The 19,367-nt window shown below is 35.0% G+C and overlaps 1 protein-coding gene across 1 annotated transcript; it reads left to right on the top strand.

Moving 5' to 3' along the window:
- The first annotated feature begins 10,939 nt into the window (after nt 1-10,939).
- On the top strand, nt 10,940-12,117 carry LOC145075936 (protein FAR-RED ELONGATED HYPOCOTYL 3-like). The gene is made up of 2 exons (XM_079021996.1): nt 10,940-11,440; nt 11,509-12,117. The coding sequence occupies exons 1-2, from the start codon at nt 10,940-10,942 to the stop codon at nt 12,115-12,117; spliced, it is 1,110 nt and encodes a 369-aa protein (XP_078878122.1).
- Nucleotides 12,118-19,367: the final 7,250 nt, after the last annotated feature.

Raw genomic sequence — 19,367 nt, 5'->3', positions numbered from 1 at the left:
TTCATTAGTAACATATCCAACTAGAGAAAACCCATTTTCTCTCTCATGGATCTCCGGGTTTTTATCCCAAATCGTGAGTACCTCTATTTAGTTGTATTATATGGCTTATAATGTGCATAATAACATAGATTTCATAGCAAAACATCAAGATTCGAGAGTTTACCGCCCAAGAACAATTGGGGAGTAAACTTTTAAATAAAGCTTAAATGATGCCTAGTCCCTTCCACTTGTTAAGTAATTACCTTAGGCTTGTATATGGCTGTATTTAAGACTAGAAATCATCCAAGAACACCAAGATTTAGGTGTTCACGACCCAAGAAGTTCTTGGACCGTGAACTCCAAACTCAAAGGCCAAAGAGTGCTTTAATCACTGCTAAAGCCTTGGAAAATAGCCTCTATTTATTCCTAGTTAATTTGGGGACCTTAAAACATCAAAAACCCCTCCCAAAGAGAGATTACGGCCCTAATCTCCAATTGTTATGGTTCTTGGGCCATGAACATCAAAGAACGGTACCAAAGTGTGCCTAAGGCCTTCATTAGCCTTAGATAATTGTCTAGAACCTATACTAGATGAGTATGGGACTTGAAAACATAAAAATACCCATTTCCATATGAGTTTACGGCAGTAAACTCAAAAGGAAATGGCCTTAGGGCCGAAAACTCCTAAAAGGAGTGTCTTAATGCCCTAAACTCTTCCAAGGATTAAACCACCAAGTAGAATTGCTTCTAGGAATCATGTAACACTTCAAAACACAAAATTACATTAAGTTTAGGAGCTTACGGCCGTAAACTCAAGGGTTTATGACCGTAAACTCCTTGTGTGAGGTTTATTGAAGAGTAAACTCATGTATAGATTCTTTTGGAACTATAAACCCATTAGCCTTGTCCCACAACAACTTAGATGCAACCCTTAGGACTTATAACACTTATACAAAGTGTTTTCATATTCTACAGTGTCCCAACTTAATTTATTAGTTATAAGTTGTCTAATTAGTTATATATATGTTCATTATATGATAACTAGGCTTGTGCGTGTGTACAAGTCTCCGTTTGCCACTTAGCACAGTATCCGACACTTCAATCCAATCCACTCCCCACAAGTGAGTTCATACCCTTTTAACTAACCTTTAAAATACTTTTAAATGTTTTAAATGTTTTAATGGGGGGAGGAATACAAGTTGAATACTTATAGTTATTACATCAATCACATGTAATTAATAACTACAAAACCAATGATTTTATTACTGTTCAAACTGTTTATCAAACTGTTTTACTTCAAACTGCTTTACAAACTCTTTTACTTATCAAATATTTTTACTTAAACTTTGTTATACTTATTAGAAATTGCATGCCCGTATATGTATAGTTATATAAGCAATGTTTAAAAGGCTTAGGAAAGCCGTCCACCCTATTTCCTTTTCGCGCTTGAGATGTGGTCTGGTGGGATATCGAGTAGCCGTCCGAAGGTCGTTTCAATATTAATTATATATCATGTGTACATATATAGTCATAAAAGTTCTTCCATATTCATGCGTACTAGTTACATCATTAGTAAGTTACCAACGGGGTAGCACAGGATCATACTTATACTATTGCTAGATCAATGAGTCAGTTCATTCATGAGTCAGTACTTATTACTATGACAACATATACATTACATTACTATGAGAACATATACAACTATACTAGAAGGAGAACATATACAACTATACTTGAAGAAGAACATATACAACTATACTATAAAGAGAACATATACAACGATACTAGAACGAGTAACAATACATTACATATACATGAATACGTTAACAACTGTGATCCACTGTATCGGAGCATGCCTTCAATGTCATGGGCCGAGTTGTAGCCAGAGTCTCTTGGAGGGAGAGCGTGAGTTTGCGTATAGATCTATACTGGATTGACTATCCTACACCTTGTTGCTAGCTACAGCCGGACCTGCAGCTCTGCGGGTGCCAAACGTCATATCTTTTTACGACCTACATTTGTCGTTGTTACCTAGTCAATAGTATGGTACAATTAATCACATGATACCTTAATATAAATCTGGTTTAAGGTGGTTAGTACAGCAGTAGTTCCTATAATACAACACTACAGTACTACATTAATTTACCCTTTACATATATTTAGTGATTATTTCACTTAAACATTAATGTACAAACTATATTTTGTTAATGATAGTTACACTTGGGAAATTACACACTTTTACAATAAACGAACATACAAAACAGTTACGCCTTGGTAGAAGGCTACTTTTAATAGAAAATATAGGTTTTTCTGAGAGATTCTAACTTTTACAAACACTTACAAACGTTCACATACTTTTATCACCAATGTTTACAAACTCATACTTTAAAACCACGTTCAAACGTTTTGATACAAACACCGACACTAAATTACTTATGAACTCACTAGCTTTTGAGAAGATGGAGCGCATTCAAGACTCATCTTATTATTTTGATTTACTTTTTGGTGTCTATAACTGTACAGAACACGCTTGTATTAAAATTATATATTTAATGCAATGGATGATGTTTTTTGCTTATTTACTGTTATATTGTGTTGTGATACTTTACATGACGTCCTCCACCCCACAACGTTTCCGCCGTTCTCAGTTTTGGGGTGTGACAGATATGTGTAGCCAATGATTCTACAATGATCTAATTAGATGATATTCAGGTGGATGAGCGCCTAAATTATGTGGAAAAGCCCATTGTGATTCTAGACAGGAAGACTAAAACTCTGCAAAATAAGGTGGTGAATTTGGTGAAGGTGGAATGGCAGCACCGAAGGGGCTCCGAGTAGACGTGGGAACCAAAGCACGAGATGAAATAGCACTATCCAGATTTGTTTGCGGTAGCAGACTTCGAGGACGAAGTCTAATTCAAGTGGCAAAGATTTGTAATTCTTGGATTCTGGTATATTCCTTTTAGTCATTGGGTTGTTGAGTTTTTGCAACTGAAGTCCCTTCGTATGCTGGGCATACGTCTATGTACGCTTAGCATACAGTTGTATGCGGAGTCGTGACCTTAGGCTATGTATGCGGGGCGTACATAGCCATTCATTAAAATCTTAATTTTAGGGCATGATCCCTATTTAGGCTCACTTATGACCTTGGACCCTCATTGTTATTAGCCTCCACTGCCTTTGAATGTCCCTATAAACACTAATACCCTTTTAGAGTGATCCTTAAGCTTGTAAGTGACTTTGCTGGTCTTTTTGGTGTGTTTGAAAGAAGAATAAGTTGGTTTGAAGGCTTTGGACATGGTTGAGCTTCAAGATCCTGAGTCTACACCGTTTTAGGAGGCTTTTGGAGGTAAAAATATTCTACTTTGTTAATCCTTTTTATACTTAGAGTTAGGGTTTGTTCATAAGCTCATTTTTGGTCCGTGGATTCTCTTATGTGAGTTTGGGCAACTCTAGAAGCTTGTAATGTTATATCTTAGTCCCTTTTGTGTGTTAGAGGCATTAAAATGCTATCTTGATGGTTGTTACGGAACCATGCATAAATATAGGTCCTTAAAATAAGCCTTAATGGACAAAATGGGATGTTGGGCTCCCATAAGGTATGCAAATGCATAAAGTTGCCAACTTTATGCCCTAGGATCCCTTAATTGACCAAGATCTGGAAGTTAACGAAGTGACAACATGGATTAAGCACTTAATGGCTAAAAGTGCTTAACAGCTTAGTAAGTTGGGCATACTAAGATGTACGTTGCGCGTAATACTTGAGGATCGAGTGCGCTAAGCATACTAATGTTACGCTGCACGTACGCCCAGTGTGCCGTTGGTCACTTATTGGACTTGTGTGACTTTTGGGCCTTGGGCTGTTTAGAATAGGCGGACCCAGTTTTTTGTTGTGGACCTTTCATGTCGTAGTTTGGGCCTTTTGGGCCATGGTGTTCGTTATTGTGGTTGGGCCGAATATGGTTAGGCCCATTATGTGAAAAGCGAATAGGTCATATATTAGGAAATTGAACTTTGGGTTTTGGTCATGTTTTGAGTATGTGACCTAAATTTGATTAGGGTAATTTATGTATATTCAGTGTGAGATTGTTAGATCGGTAGTTCAGCAGTTAGTATTACGAGCAGACTAAGGTGAGTGTCCTCACTATATCAATGGGTTGAAAGCACCAATGCTGACCCATTATTTGTCATGTGAACTGATAATTGTTTATGTGGTTGTTTGTCTGAAATACCTCGGGGATAGCCCATGGCACTTGTATGGAAGACCATGTGGGGTAACCCATGGTACTTGGATATTAGACTATGGGGCTAGTCCATGGCATTTTAGGGAAATAGACCACGGGGGTAGCCTATGTCAATTGTTTGTATGTTATATGGTATTTTGGGAAAACTCATTAAGCTTTTTCTTAGAATATGTATTATGGTTTCACCTACTAAAGGGAAGGGCTCGGCGTGATGGTGTAGCATTCACTCCCCACTATTTTCTGCATCTACTGATGTTGTTACTCTGATAATTTGACATGTTTATATTGTAATGGGTTTTGGAAACAAATTATGGATGTAATTCCTAATTGAAAATGAAAATTTTTACTTGGTTTTTGGGATATTACATCCTTACATCCAAACAAGTTGGCACACACAATATCTCAAGCTCAAAGGTCACTAATTGCAAGAGAGGTATGTAGTTCTTCCTTGTTTTAAGTTCATAGATTAACAATAATAGCATGAAACTTAGATCGATAGGATGCTTGAATACGTAGGATTTTGCTTTGTTTCTACTGCAATGATCAATGGGTCTAGATGGTATGAAAACCTAACATCTTATGATGTCTTCATGATCCCACCTGATGTAAGTTCATAATTTTTTTTACAATGTTTATAAAACTTTAATAAAATTAAGTGCATGGACTTTTGATCAAAATGGTCATCGTCTTCATTCTTGTTACATTTTTATAAAAATAAACTATTATAACTAATATTACTTAACAAGATAAACAAAATGAAAACTATATATTTGATTATTACATACAATATGAATAAATAATTATTATAACCATTTTAAAAATCATCACAAACATCATAATCAACTCCCCATGGCTAATTTATGGATATCATATACATATACATATACATACACACACACACACACACAAGGATTGATTCTGGACCAATCATTTTTGTTATTTTATGAAAGTAATTAATGCATATTAAATGTTAATGATTTAATTAATATTCATTATATCTTCAACATGTAATATTCATTAATTACTTTCTTAAAATAACTAAAATGGTTGGTCCAAAATCAATCATACATGCACACAATAGATAGTTAGAAAACATTAACCTAACCCGGTATATATATATATATATATATATATATATATATATATATATATATTCATACATACATAAATACATACATAAAAGAATATAAAACAACATTTTGTTTTTTAAGACAATTTCTATGACTAAGAAGATGCATTTAAACTTTCATTCATAAAAAATAACAATTATAACTTGAAGATGTATGATATTTTCTTATAAAAGAAAATCATGCATATTTTCTAAAAACAAATATTAAACCAAATAATGTAATAATCTAACCAAGCTTGCAAAATGGCTTTGATACAAATTGTTGAGTGTTATTGAAAAATAGTCTGTAAAAGACTATGAGTTTCACAACCAAAGCAATAAAATTTGAATAATAACAAAACCAATTTCTACCCACCAAGGATCATTTTACAAGACATGGAAAAAATAAATCAACCATAAAGGGGAAAGATTACAACCTTTGAAAACTTTGATTCTCATAGGAGTTGAGCATCAGCGCTACCGATTGATCTGAAACCAATTGGTGTTAGACAAGGTGTAACCATACTCATATAGCACAGTCAGCCCTCCAGGACTAGGCATTCGATTGCGGCGCTCCCGGACATTGTGCGATGACTTGGTCGACGCCATTTTTGACCCCAACAATCCCCTAAGAATTTGCTCCTGAGAGAATCAAACCCTCGCCACTGGCTCTGGTACCACTTGTTGGAACAATAATTATGATCGATAGATTCTATTATAAAGAACGTGAATTAAATGATAAGAACAATGAAGAGCAAAAGAGTGCCGAATGCTTTGATTATAATAGCTCTAGAAGAGTTCTTAAGGAAAGAACTTCTTTGTCAGAGCTAGGTAGGGCGACCAAAACGTTAACCCTAAAGATACATGCATGCACTAAATATATAGACTGGACTAGATAACTAAGCCGAGAATGGACATGCCCAAACCAAAATAAAATAAATTATAATATGCATACATTTGACACAATACTATTAAACCCAACATGTATTATTAATTCGCTACTCTTCTGTCAAGTTTTTCTAGGGTTTTTCGTTTTACTTAGATCTGTTCTTGCTATCTTAGTCGTCTCAATCGATTGTAGGTTCTAAATCTAGATCTCAAGATTTACCCTTGAACTCGATTCGTATGTTACACATCTGGTTCTATTATTGTTTTCGTGAATTCTTGATAAGATGGCTTATGAAGACCTTCACTCTCTTTCGTTCAATCTCTCAAGCAATATTGGATCTATGAAAAGAATTCCAATTCTCTTTCCAGACGACTATGAATTTTGGGCACTCCACTTTGAAGATTATGTTCTTGGAATAGAAGAACATGGTTCCATAATATAGCATGCGATTACGCAAGAGACGTACGCACATACAAATATATACTAAAAAAGAAATCAAGACTCTGGTTAACTATAATTAAATTTACTCTACCTCCAGACACTTTTCGTCTTCTGAGAGCATGCGATACTGCTAAAGGTATTTGGGATAGGTTAAAGGAGTTATATTCTAGTGATGCTGATTTGGAACATTCCGTACAAACATTGCTCGTATCGGAGTTTGGAGCGTTTGTATAAAAGCCTGATCAGAATCTGGATTCGACGTTCAATCCCTCAATCATTTGTTAAGCAGGATGCTCAAGAAGAAACTCAAGCGTGAAATAATAGAGCAAAAAGTCACTTTTATGAACAGGATTAGATCCGAACGGAAAGCTGTTGTTTCCACAGTTAAGGCACACGGATAATTTAGAAACTATTTGTTGGCCAAACTTATAGGCATTCTAAGACCTCACAAAGAGGAAGTAACAAAAGAAGTGAAGCTTGTTTCAAGCATGAGATCCTTGGTGTTGGTGTCTAATCCCAAGAAGTTATATAAGAAGAACTTTTACGTTACAAAAAAAAAGTTATATAAAAAAACTTTTCCCTTGGTGTTAGAGTCTAATCCCAAGAAGATATGCTCAAGAACAAACTTAAGCTTGTTCCGAATTAGACCTTTCAGAAAGCGAAATCTCAAAAGAAAACAAGGCGCTTTTGGTGTCTAATCCCAAGAAGTTATATAAGAATAACTTTTCCCATTACAAAAACAAGTTCAGGCAAGGTAATTCGAGTTCAGAAAAGCCTAGGGATGAGTTTTTTAAGAACTCTGGGAACAACGACGAAAAGAAGGAAAAGAAGATGTTGGGTGATTTAGGTTATTATTGTAATTATTGTCATGGAAAGAATCACTTTGCGAAGGAGTGTATGTTAAGGAAGCAAGGTGAGAAGAGTGATAATGAAAAGGACGAAGCCTATTATTTTCAAAAGATAGAGGAGCTTCGGAAAAAGAATGTATCAAATACGAAGTTAGCATTGATCGTATAAGAAGGCACTGATGATGATGGAATAGTTGAGGTGTGGTCTACAAACTCGGAAGTGATGGGTTTTGAGCATAACAACATTCTTATGGTTTTCATGCAAACCCTAATGCTTGGATCTAGTTTTTCTAATTGTACATGCATATTGTCCAATACATGCAAAACCCTAATCTAGCATACAACAAAAACTAATTGAATATCAAATAAACAAGTTAGATGAATACATTTATTGTTGATTGTAGATCTTGAAGCTTTGAGAACCTTAGCATCCCAAATATTGTGCCTCTAATGAATCACAAACGCCAAAAGCAATTGGATGAAGCAAGAGAGAGAGAGAGGGAGAGGGAAAAATTGGCTCCAAGACTTCTAGGGTTAGGCGTAGCTGAATTCTCATGCCCAAGGGGTCTTTATATAGGTGTGAGAATTAGGGTTTCAGTCATTATCCTTATCTGTTTACCTAGCTACCAAGCAGCCCATATGATAATTCTTGAATCCCTCATTTGGACGAATTCCTAAGGCCTTATCCTTAGAATTCGTCCACCCTATCCTTTAGGGTTTTCTTACCCAACCTTGCAACTATCACGTAATTACAATTCAGTCCCCTTAGTTCAATTAATTTCTTTTGACCACAAAATTAATTCTTAATTAATTTTTGACCAATGTTAACTAAATAAATATGATTTCTCTTTTAATATATTATTCTTATAATATATTAATAAACCATAATAAAATCTTTCTCTATTATTCATCCAGTCAAGTTGCTTTGGTGAAGGAAACCCAAAAGGACCATGCTCCAACCGGGTGAAGTACATAACAAATATAGTTATGGACTTAGACAGTAATCCAACAGTCTCCCACCTGGATAAGTCTAATAACTACAAATGCAAGTATCACTTCAGGATCCTATTAGCAATCGCAGCTCTCAAAACTCTTGATCTTATCAATAACTTGTCCTTTAGATAAGGGATCGTATAGTCCTCCGTTTTAGATATCATGCAGACAATTACATGGAACATAGTCATACCTATTGTCCTGCAGTTTGTTTCTCGATCTCTTATTTTGTCTGAGTAGAACTTAATTGAACACATCAATTCACTCCTGACCAAACCCGACACATAAGTCAAACCAAATCATCGAGGGGCTCGGATATCGCTTTTACCCTCTTAGGATAAAAGGAACAGATAAACTTCAACTTATATGCATTTACTATTCACTCATAAAATCTTGCACAACAATGTATTTTATAACATCAAGTTACTGATGCATTTACACATTATCAATGCACAACCAACTTGCAAACAATAAACGATATATCTAGGTATAAAGACTATATTATATTATTGTCTTGCCATCACTCGTGATATATTCCATGAAGTGATACCAGCAAGCGTGGGTTTAATCTATTCATAAGCACTCATGAAATGTTGTAGCAATTTTTTGCTATGTCTAATACACTTTTAGACAATCTACAAACCAATTCATGACAATCCTCTTTCCTACCTACTTCCAAAGTATGAGCGACTGTGGATCGTTTGAATAATCTTATTATTCTGGAAGTCAAAACATGCAATGTGAAACAATAGTTAAGTAATTAACATAAGATAGCAACTTTACTTATAAATTATACTCCTTTATTTAATCATCAAATTTCAATTACAATTTATCTATTACACATTTCGAAACTATCTAATCTAAACTAATATCGTACTTCAGCCCAATGCTCCTAGCATGCTGCAAGTGCTTAACCCTACTCAGTCCCTTTGTAAGGGGATCTGCTAGGTTATCCTCTGACGATACCATCTTTACTACGAGGAGTCCCTCTTCCACACGATGTCTGATAAAATGATATTTCCTGTCGGTATGTCGGGATCTGCCATGATCCTCGGTTCCTTGGTCAAGGAAACTGCTCCTTCATTATGTAGAATATCTCCATAGGCTCCTTTATGGCTGGCACAACTCCAAGGTCTCCGATGAAGTTATTCAAACATATCGCCTCCTTTGACGCTTCACTCGACGCTATATACTTTGATTCACACGTTGAATAAGCTATGGTCTCCTGCTTGGAACTTTTCCAAGTTACTGCTCCTCCATTTATGGTAAACACCCAGCGCGACTGAGAACGGTAGTTGTCCCGATCGGTTTGAAAACTGTCGTCACTATACCCTCGCACCCTTAAGTCATTACTCCCACCAAGGACTAAAAACCATTCCTTGGTCCTCCGAAGATACTTAAGAATATTCTTGACTGCAGTACAATGTGCTCCGCCAGGGTTCCCTTGATATCTGCTGACCATGCTCAAAGCGAAGGCCACATCAGGGCAAGTGCAAGTCATAGCATACATGATAGAGCCAACTACGAAAGCGTAAGGTACTCGGCTCATCTCTGTTATCTTGACTTCGTTAATCTGACTTTGAGTCTTATTTAACTTGGCATTGCTTTGGATCGGTAACTCCCCTTTCTTGGAATTCTCCATACTAAAACGTTTAAGTACCTTTTCCAAGTAAGTATTCTGACTAATTCCTATTAGTCTTTTACTCCTGTTTCTCACTATACTTATTCCTAGAACATAGACAGCCTCTCTGAGATCCTTCTTATCGAAACACTTCCCAAGCCAGGACTTAACTTCCTGTAGGGTCGGGATGTCGTTTCCTATGAGTAGTATGACATCGACATACAATACGAGGAAGCTAACTATACTCCCACTGGCTTTGACATATACACTTGATTCATCCTTGCTTCACAGGACGCCAAACTATTTTGCTTTCTCGTCGAAACAAATATTCCATCTGCGAGATGCTTGTTTCAATCCATAAATGGATTTCTCAAGCTTACACACACTATTAGGATGCTTTGCATCGACAAAACCCTCTGGCTGACTCATGTAAACATCCTCAGCCGACTTCCCATTAAGGAAAGCGGTTTTGACATCCATCTGCCATATTTCATAGTCATGAAATTTAACAATGGCTAGCATCACCCTAATAGATTTTATCTTCACAACCGGTGAGAAGGTCTCATCATAGTACATTTATTAGTATGGGTAATTGAATTACATATGGTGAATATCTAATGAGATTTGAATTTTGTTGATGAATGTACATTTATATGTAAAAATATATGTGTAATTTGAAGTTTAAAATGGTTGTGTATTAGGTTAGTGTGGATGTTTTGAAAAACAGGTTTCAGAAAATGATTCAACAAACTAGTATGGAATATATATATATATATATATATATATATATATATATATATATATATATATATATATATGGATCCCATTGACTTTGAAACAGCATGGAAGTCATTGATGAAGGATCACAATCTGCAAGATAAACAATGGTTTAAAGACATGTATCGTAGGCGGACTTCATGGATACTTGCTTATTTTAAGGACATGCCAATGCATAGACTGATGAAAACGACTACCAGATCTGAAAGTGCGAATTCGTTTTTTAATAAGTACTCGCATCATGGGAATTTCCTTTTGTATTTCATGGTGAACTATGACACGACGATTGGAAAACAATGTAACACGCAACGTCGTTTTGATAATGAAACTAAGAGAACCAGGCATAAATTTGGGATGGGCACAAGATTAGAGCAACATGCAGCAAAAGTGTATACAAATACAGTTTTTGCAAAAATTCGAAAGGAGATATACAAAGGAGCATGGAATTGTTCAATTGATAGTGTAGAAAATATTAATGGGTGGCAGGTAGTAATGATTACACATTTGGACAAAAGAAGACAAGTGAAGACAAAGTGTAAGGTTAGTTCCTAAAATTCAACTGAATGTAAAAAAATGTGTCTAAAGTATGTATTAAAATTTTGATGTAGGTGGAACTGAAGTTGCCAGAAAAGGAAGTAAAATGTACATGCGAACTCTTTAAGCGAATAGGTATTTTGTGTCGACATGCGTTTGCAGTTCTGAAGAATAATCACATTGAGGAGATACCCAAGCAATATATTCTGCGGAGGTGGAGAAGGGATATTATTTCTAGCCATTTGTTGGTCAGTAAGAATGGGCTTGCTGAAATGGAAGATGAAACTTTTAAATTGTTAACCGAAGCATATAGTAACATGGAGTACTGTCTGGAGCGTCTTCAGAATGATAAGGAAAAATTAGAAGATTTTGTGAAGACAACACGTACGATGAGGAGGGTGTTTGAGCAAGATCCGGTTAACACTATTGCATTGGATGAAAGTGATGAAGCTGTGTGTAGGCTCTTTGGGGTTAGTATTCCAGAACACGTTGATGTTAATGTCCCACAAGTGATACATAATAAAGGGAGTGGGACTAAGAAATGGATGGTTAGTGCAGCAGAGAGTGCAGCTGCATCTTCAAAAAGTGGTTCACAAAAGTGGACAGGATTCAACTTATATGTGAATCATAATTATAGGACTTGCAAAGTAAGAATTGCGCGTGAGAAATCCAATTGTTGTTAGATTAAGTGTTAGTTTACTGATGTTTTTGTTTATCATTAATAATTTATTGACTTATGTTTACACATCTGCATTTGGGTTTTTTTTAATTGAATAATATCATTTTGTTTTGTTTGTTGATTTATTTTTTTATCGGATAATTGTTTGGTGCACACTATTAGAGATAGTATGATGCTGGTGATGTTTGTGTCTATTGTATACAGCCATGGTATTTACTTAGATGGTGATGTTTGTTGATTTATTTTTTTATCGGATAATTGTTTGGTGCACACTATTAGAGATAGTATGATGCTGGTGATGTTTGTGTCTATTGTATACAGCCATGGTATTTACTTAGATGGTGATGGGTGTATTGATTATGTACGTCTATCATGTATGATGATATGGTTTGATGCTTGTAAGGTTTGTTTTGTTTGGGTATGTGATTTTAGAGAATGTCAGAGCAATGTATGATTAAGTGGAGTAAAATAAAAAAGGAAAAGGCTATGCATGGTACATGTGTAGTGTTGTATTAGTTGGGTATGCACATCATTTATGATGGTTTATTACAAAATTAAGTGGGGTTATTAGTAATTAAATAAAATTATATAAATTCATACCACACGTGTATCCTGTGATGTCAAAGTCTAAAACATTAAGATATCAGTTTCGAGTAACATGTCGAACCAACTTGGGTATGTAATATAAATGCCAGCTATAAATGGTATAACTTATCAGTTTCGATTAACAATAACCACAAGAGACAGTCATGTAAGATTTAGAAAAGACATTTTCATATAATATGAAGACAAAAGGGAGGTAAATAATCAAAAAGCAAAATAGTGACAGGTTAGCTGCATTGAGCCATCTACATAATAGAGTAAAAGTAAATAACATATTATTCGTCCCAGAAGGTAAAAAAAAAGACTTTTAAACACAACATTCTTTAACCAAATTCAGTAAGCCTGTCATTATCCTTTTGGAATTTTGCTACCTGATGAAGGATTGAATCCTTCAGCAGGTTGTAGTCAGAATTTTTTATTTTGCAAAGATATATGACCTGTAGTCTAGATAATTGGTTGTCCTATGCAAGCGACTCTAGCTTGAACCCATTTTTGAAATCTCTAATCTTTCCACCCATGAACGTCTCCATGGGACACATAGTAAAAATACCAAAGTCAGTGCTATTGTTTACTGTTAACCAAGATAGTTTGGGGATTTGTCTTGGGACATGTGAAAAGGCTTCAGCGTTTGGATGGTGAACAGACCGAAAATATTGAATCATGTATGAATGTTGGAAATGATATAGGATTATATGTTAAAAAAATGGATTTATATATAAAAATAATTTCAATATGTATTTGTATCTTACAATGATATCTGGTAGTAGACCATATGTGTGTTGGGTGTCTTCATCTCTTTTGATGTTGTCAATGATCCAAAAGGCTGGTTGTTGAAAGTCGAGTACGACAAGGAAAATATGAAATTCACGGACGACTGGCAGGAATTGTTGAAACAAATATTAAGTATATGATTTAAAATAATTTAGTGTTGGTATTGTCAATGCACTCACTAAAGCTTACATCGATATCTAATAAATTATTAAAAAAATGAGTAATTATAAAAAGTGGGTATGGAAGCCTACTAATTGCACATCGCGCAGTGTTGCATCGAATCATCAATGGATAGGCTCAAATTTTCATAAAAAATTTTCTGGCGATCTTCCTTTGTTAACACAGTATTTTCGAGATAAAAACTTTGTAAAGAAGATATATAATGTAATTACAGAGGTTGTTAATAATGTTTGTGAGTAGTGTAATAGGAAGATGAAATTGAAGGTGTAATGTGAAAATGTGGAAGTCATGTATGTGCAACCGTAGAAGATTATATTATGACATAGTTAATGAATGCTAATCTTTATTAAGATTGTACTGTCAACATGATAGTGGCAAATAGTCTGCGAGGAGGTAAATTGGAACGCAAATCTTCATCGAAATTTAACAGATGACTCCAACAATGTAGTACGTGTCCAAAAAGTTCACATTTAGGGAAAAAGCTTTCCATGTGAAATCATTCAACAGCTACACCAGCACAAGTCCGGAAAAGTTCGTCATTACATAAAATAACATGTTAAAACTTAAATAATCTTTATATAAATAATCTTTGTTTTATCAGTTATGTAGAAATTTGTATATACCTTGGATGACCTTGTGTTGAGAAAACCCATTCAGATAGGTCCTTCTAAGCACGTGATATACGTTTAGTTATATCAACTGCCCGTACAATGAACGGAGAACGTAGTACAGGGTTATTTCTTGGCCTTAAATCTCTTGCGCGAACAACAACATCATCACTGTGAATAGGAACAATTGATAATGGAAGAGGACTTAGACAATGGTCTTTTGGAGTTTTCATGATATCTTTCAGTGGTGAATTGCTAATGATATCAACAAACTCTTGTGTCATCCCAATGCTCCGGTTTGGAAAGGGTGAATTGTGGAATGATTTAACAGAATGCTCAACCATTTGACATGACCTGTTAATCTATTATGTGTTGTCTGACCACCATTGGGATAAAGGTCCAATGCTGCCTGCATCAGTAGAACTGCCACCTCCATATTTCGTGGATGCTTTATTAAGGAAGATTCTGATCTTGGCTTTCCATTCATAGAAATCACAAACAAGAGGATGCCTTTCGATTGCTTCTATAAGTTTTGAGTCCAACAAATGATCATCCTCAACTAGCTTGTTGAACATACTTTCAATGGTGGAAAGGTATTCCTGAAAACATTATGAATGATTAGCTTGTTGAACATACTTCCAATGCGGAAATTTTATAACCTCAAGTGATCCAATCGCCGAGTTGACATTTTCGGCATTGTCATCCTGTGGTATGTAAGGATCCTAAAGTTCACCAGAACCAATTCCACCATTTCTGATTTCATACTCCTCACGTAAGCACATGGTTTCCACATCCCATAAACATATAGCAGGTCTTCCACGATCGATCGTAACCGCATCACATGAAACATGCTCCAGGTATATAAGCTTTTATGTTTAAAAAAAATATGATTAAATCATTAGTGATCAAGGAGTAGTCAATAAGTCATTACTGATGTAGTATTGTAATCATCAGTGACTAAGTCAATAATAAATAAGTAAAATTAATGTAGTAAGTTAGATTGTAGGATAGGTACCGTCAATAGGACTATAAGGCCAACATAGTAAGATGTATCACTCATAGAATTCCATGAATGTTTTGTATTTTTCAAACACTATAACACGTATGAACACCAATCTATGTCGCTTAAATCTAAATCCTCTGAAACCCTTGAAAGCATTGATACATCACATGTGCCCATGCTCTTGATTATCCAAGGGTGTTACAAATAAGAACCAAAAAATTGACTTTAAACAATAACCCAACATCTTTTAATCTCTTAATCGCCCTTTGTATGCCTTTGGGCTTAATATCATTTTCTGACTTGAACTGTGCAGACCACAAATCAACAGTTTTGTCTTCGACGGGTGTGAACTTTAGTGAATTGATATTGATATTTCCCAGAGGGAGACCCAACATGTCATGTATCAATTGCCTAGTGATTGGTATATCACCCCGCTCGACATTCAATACCATGCATTCAGGGTCAAAGTCGTTGACCGCATAGTACCCAATTCGTGATGCCGACCCATCTACTTTATATTTAAAAAGGGACCAAATCCAATGGATGATAAATACTCCTTCTGTTTATTCGTCAGAAAGTGCATTGTGGAAAATAATATTTTTGGTGACGTACAAATATGTATTCACCTTCGTTGTGTTGGAATACCCACATGAACTCCCTTCTTTGATTTTCTGTTCTCCAGTTTCTTGACTTTAACTTTCTTCTTAATTGCTTGAGGGCTGGCCACATCTGCTCTAGCTTTCTTTTCCTAATGTTGCACAACTTTGGCTGTTACAAGTGGAGGTGATTTCCTTTTGTTTTGGCTGATAACTGGGTTTGGGTCTTTAAAATCTGATTCATCATGTGATGGCTGCTGTTTTTCTTTAGACGTAAACAACATTTTTCTAATATCTATGTACTTTTTGGTGGAAAATACAATACAATAGTCAAACAACAGTAAATAAGATGAATGAATTATACTAGCAATTTGAAAAAGACAGTGTTAATGAGCTACCTGATTTTGTATAACCATGCACAGGTGAATGGGAATTGGAATGTGTATCAAATTTCTGATTTGAATGATTTTCATGAAGCACTTCAACAAAAACACTATGTCCGGAATGTTGACCTTGTATTGATAATGAGGCATAATAAAAAATGATGAAGAATATGCTTTTTAGTGTGATAAATAATTCAAAAAATAATAAAAAACTACCTTCTTTCTGAATTGGTTTGACAGTTGAAACAGGTTTTGATTTTGACCTTTGAGTCAGAACTCCAACTTTAGCAATGGTTGGTATGGGGGTTATCCTGATAGAATCAGATGCATCTACATCGATATCTATTATTATTGGGTTTGAGGGATCATTCTTGTATTTCATTAGTGAGTATATGTTATGGATACGCTCACTTTTCATGCGCTCTATTGTAGCTCATACATGATAACAAAATTATAAGTCTAATCTTACTGTTAACTACCCCATAAACATAATGCAAATTGACACATATGAATAAAATAGAAATAACATACATTTATATGGAATCTATGGTGAATAAATGTAGGGCAAACAATTTAACATGTTACACATAAGCATGAAATTGGGGCAAATAAGATCATACATGATAACATAGACATAAATCTAATCTTACTGTTAACTACACAAATTAACATAATGCAAACTGAAACATATTAATAAAACATAAATAACATATATGTAAATGAAATCTATGCTTAATAAATATAATGCGAACACTTTAGCAGATAACACATAAGTGTGAGATAAGGGCTAATAAGACTCGTGGCAATATTTACCTAATCAAACCATCTACATGGCAAACTCATCTCAATCGATGTGTTGTAGTTGAATATAACAACATAGTGATGCCAATAACATCATTCAAGCTTTTGCAAATCGATTTATATGATTTAAAAAAAAAGCTAACAGTGAACATATAGATGAGAAAATAGGTCATAAATCTTCCATGAACCGTTTGACAAAATCGAAAGTATAAATTGCAAACTCATGGAAAACATTATATAGAAAGTATACAATATCGAGTTATATGATTAAAAAAAGAAAAGGAAACAGTAAATGTAAAAGGAACTTACCTCTTGTGCAATTCCCGACTACATAACGTCCTTCAAATTCGACCTCCATAAGCTTTTATATCGACAATCTTTAACGATAAAACGCAAGTAATCTTGAAGAATCCCAATGTTCCAGCTTCATATTGGTTGCATATCATCGAATCACAAAAACCATGAGATTATTGATAGGTAATGTGAAAGAAACTGATGTAGAAGGTTCCCCCAATTTCAGCTTAAAGATTCTTGCAAATCATCGGAGAATCAAAAAAAAAACCCAAAATTGGAACTATAATGTAACTAATGAAAGGTGAAGGGAATAAGACGGATGAAGGAAATAAGTCGGATATTTTGGAGATGAAGAAGGTAGGTACGATTAATTGGGATATATATTATCAGTCTAATTAAAAGTAACAAATACCCTAATTTAATATTGCATAAATTAAGGAGATAAACGTATTTTAACCTTTTACACTTTAAGGACATAATTTTGAAAATTAACAAAAATGGATTGTTCTCGCGTTCTCAACCTTTTACGTATTCTCAATATAACTTACATCTATATATACAGACAAAATTGCAAAAATTGGTTCCTGGGGCATGCATTTTTTTGGGTTTTAGTCCAAACCACGACTTGTTTGGATTGGTGGTCCTTTTAAGCTAGTTTCATTGCGTTTTTGGTCCCTCCAAATAGTGAAATGACTATAATACCCTTAGGGTATTTATTTTTCAATTTTTTAAATTTAATATTTATTTGAATTCTTAAAAAAAGAGGGGCCCGCCTCTCTCGCTCTCTCTCTAATCATAAACACACTCGTCTTCACTTGTTCTTCCTCCCATCGATTTAGATCCACTTTTCTGAATCCCTAAATAAACATCGATCATAACTCAACACATAAACAGAAACTAAATATGAGCTAAAGGGTATTTCCAACAATCTGATTTTAGCAACGCCTGTTCCTTCATAAAAAAAAACCCGTCGTTCTAATTCCTCCATAACTCGACCTTAGACTATCCACATATATCTTAATAGTCGGCTGTAAATCCTCAGGCGAAATGCTCTCAATTATCTTCGTTGAGAAATTCTCCTGTTGTAGAAACCCTTCACAAGGCTCCGACTCCGATTTCACAATGCTCTTGTGGGTTTGGTTCTTTTCATGGCCCATCATCATCTTCCTCAGCCACCTGCAACTTTGATTTTTGATTTAGGTTATGATCAGTTCTTGAACACATAACGGGTGCATCTTGATTTATCCTTTTACCCCTGAATCAATCAGAGCAGAGCACCGGAATACCTTTTAAGATCTCACCGGAGAGGTTTCCACTAGATGAAGATGAAGCAACTGAATCAATCGTATCTCTCTCGTCTTCTAGGTCCAAATCAACAACCCTCTCTGATGTCGTAATTTCGTTTTCATCTTGGACTAACATCCCCTCTCACCGTCTCCTTATGAAATCACCCATCAAGAACCCTCTGTACTTTCTTTCGTTACAAGCAGATCACACAGATCTCCATCTCCCCTTTAGCTCTATCAATTAAAAAACTAAATCGAGTCCCAAAACATTTCTCTTTCCTTTTGATAAACCCAACACACCACCAATTTCGTTATTTTTGTATCATCCTTTTTGATAATTTGATTTTTAATGGCTTTGAGTTATAGGTGAGGTGAACAGTAGAAGATCTGTGGGTTTTTTTCTTAGCTGGAGAGAGAGAGAGAGAGAGAGAGAGAGAGAGATATGGGCCCAAATTAATTAATTATTTTCCTTTTCATTTAAATTAAATAGAAAAAACATAAAAAAAAAACAGAAGGGTATTACAGTCATTTAAGTTTATCGAGGGACTAAATCTGCAACGAAACTAGCTCAAAAGGACCACCAATCCAAAAAAGTCAGGGTTTGGATTAAAAACCCAAAAAAAATGTATACCACAGGGACAATTTTTGCAATTTTGTCTATATATATATATATATATATATATATATATATATATATATATATATATATATAGAGAGAGAGAGAGAGAG

This window comes from Lactuca serriola, chromosome 9, assembly GCF_051521515.1.
Source record: "Lactuca serriola cultivar US96UC23 chromosome 9, Lser_US96UC23_V15, whole genome shotgun sequence".
NCBI classification, from domain to species: domain Eukaryota; kingdom Viridiplantae; phylum Streptophyta; class Magnoliopsida; order Asterales; family Asteraceae; genus Lactuca; species Lactuca serriola.
Note: the sequence above shows the minus strand (reverse complement) of the source record. Positions and strands in the feature narration are given on the sequence as shown.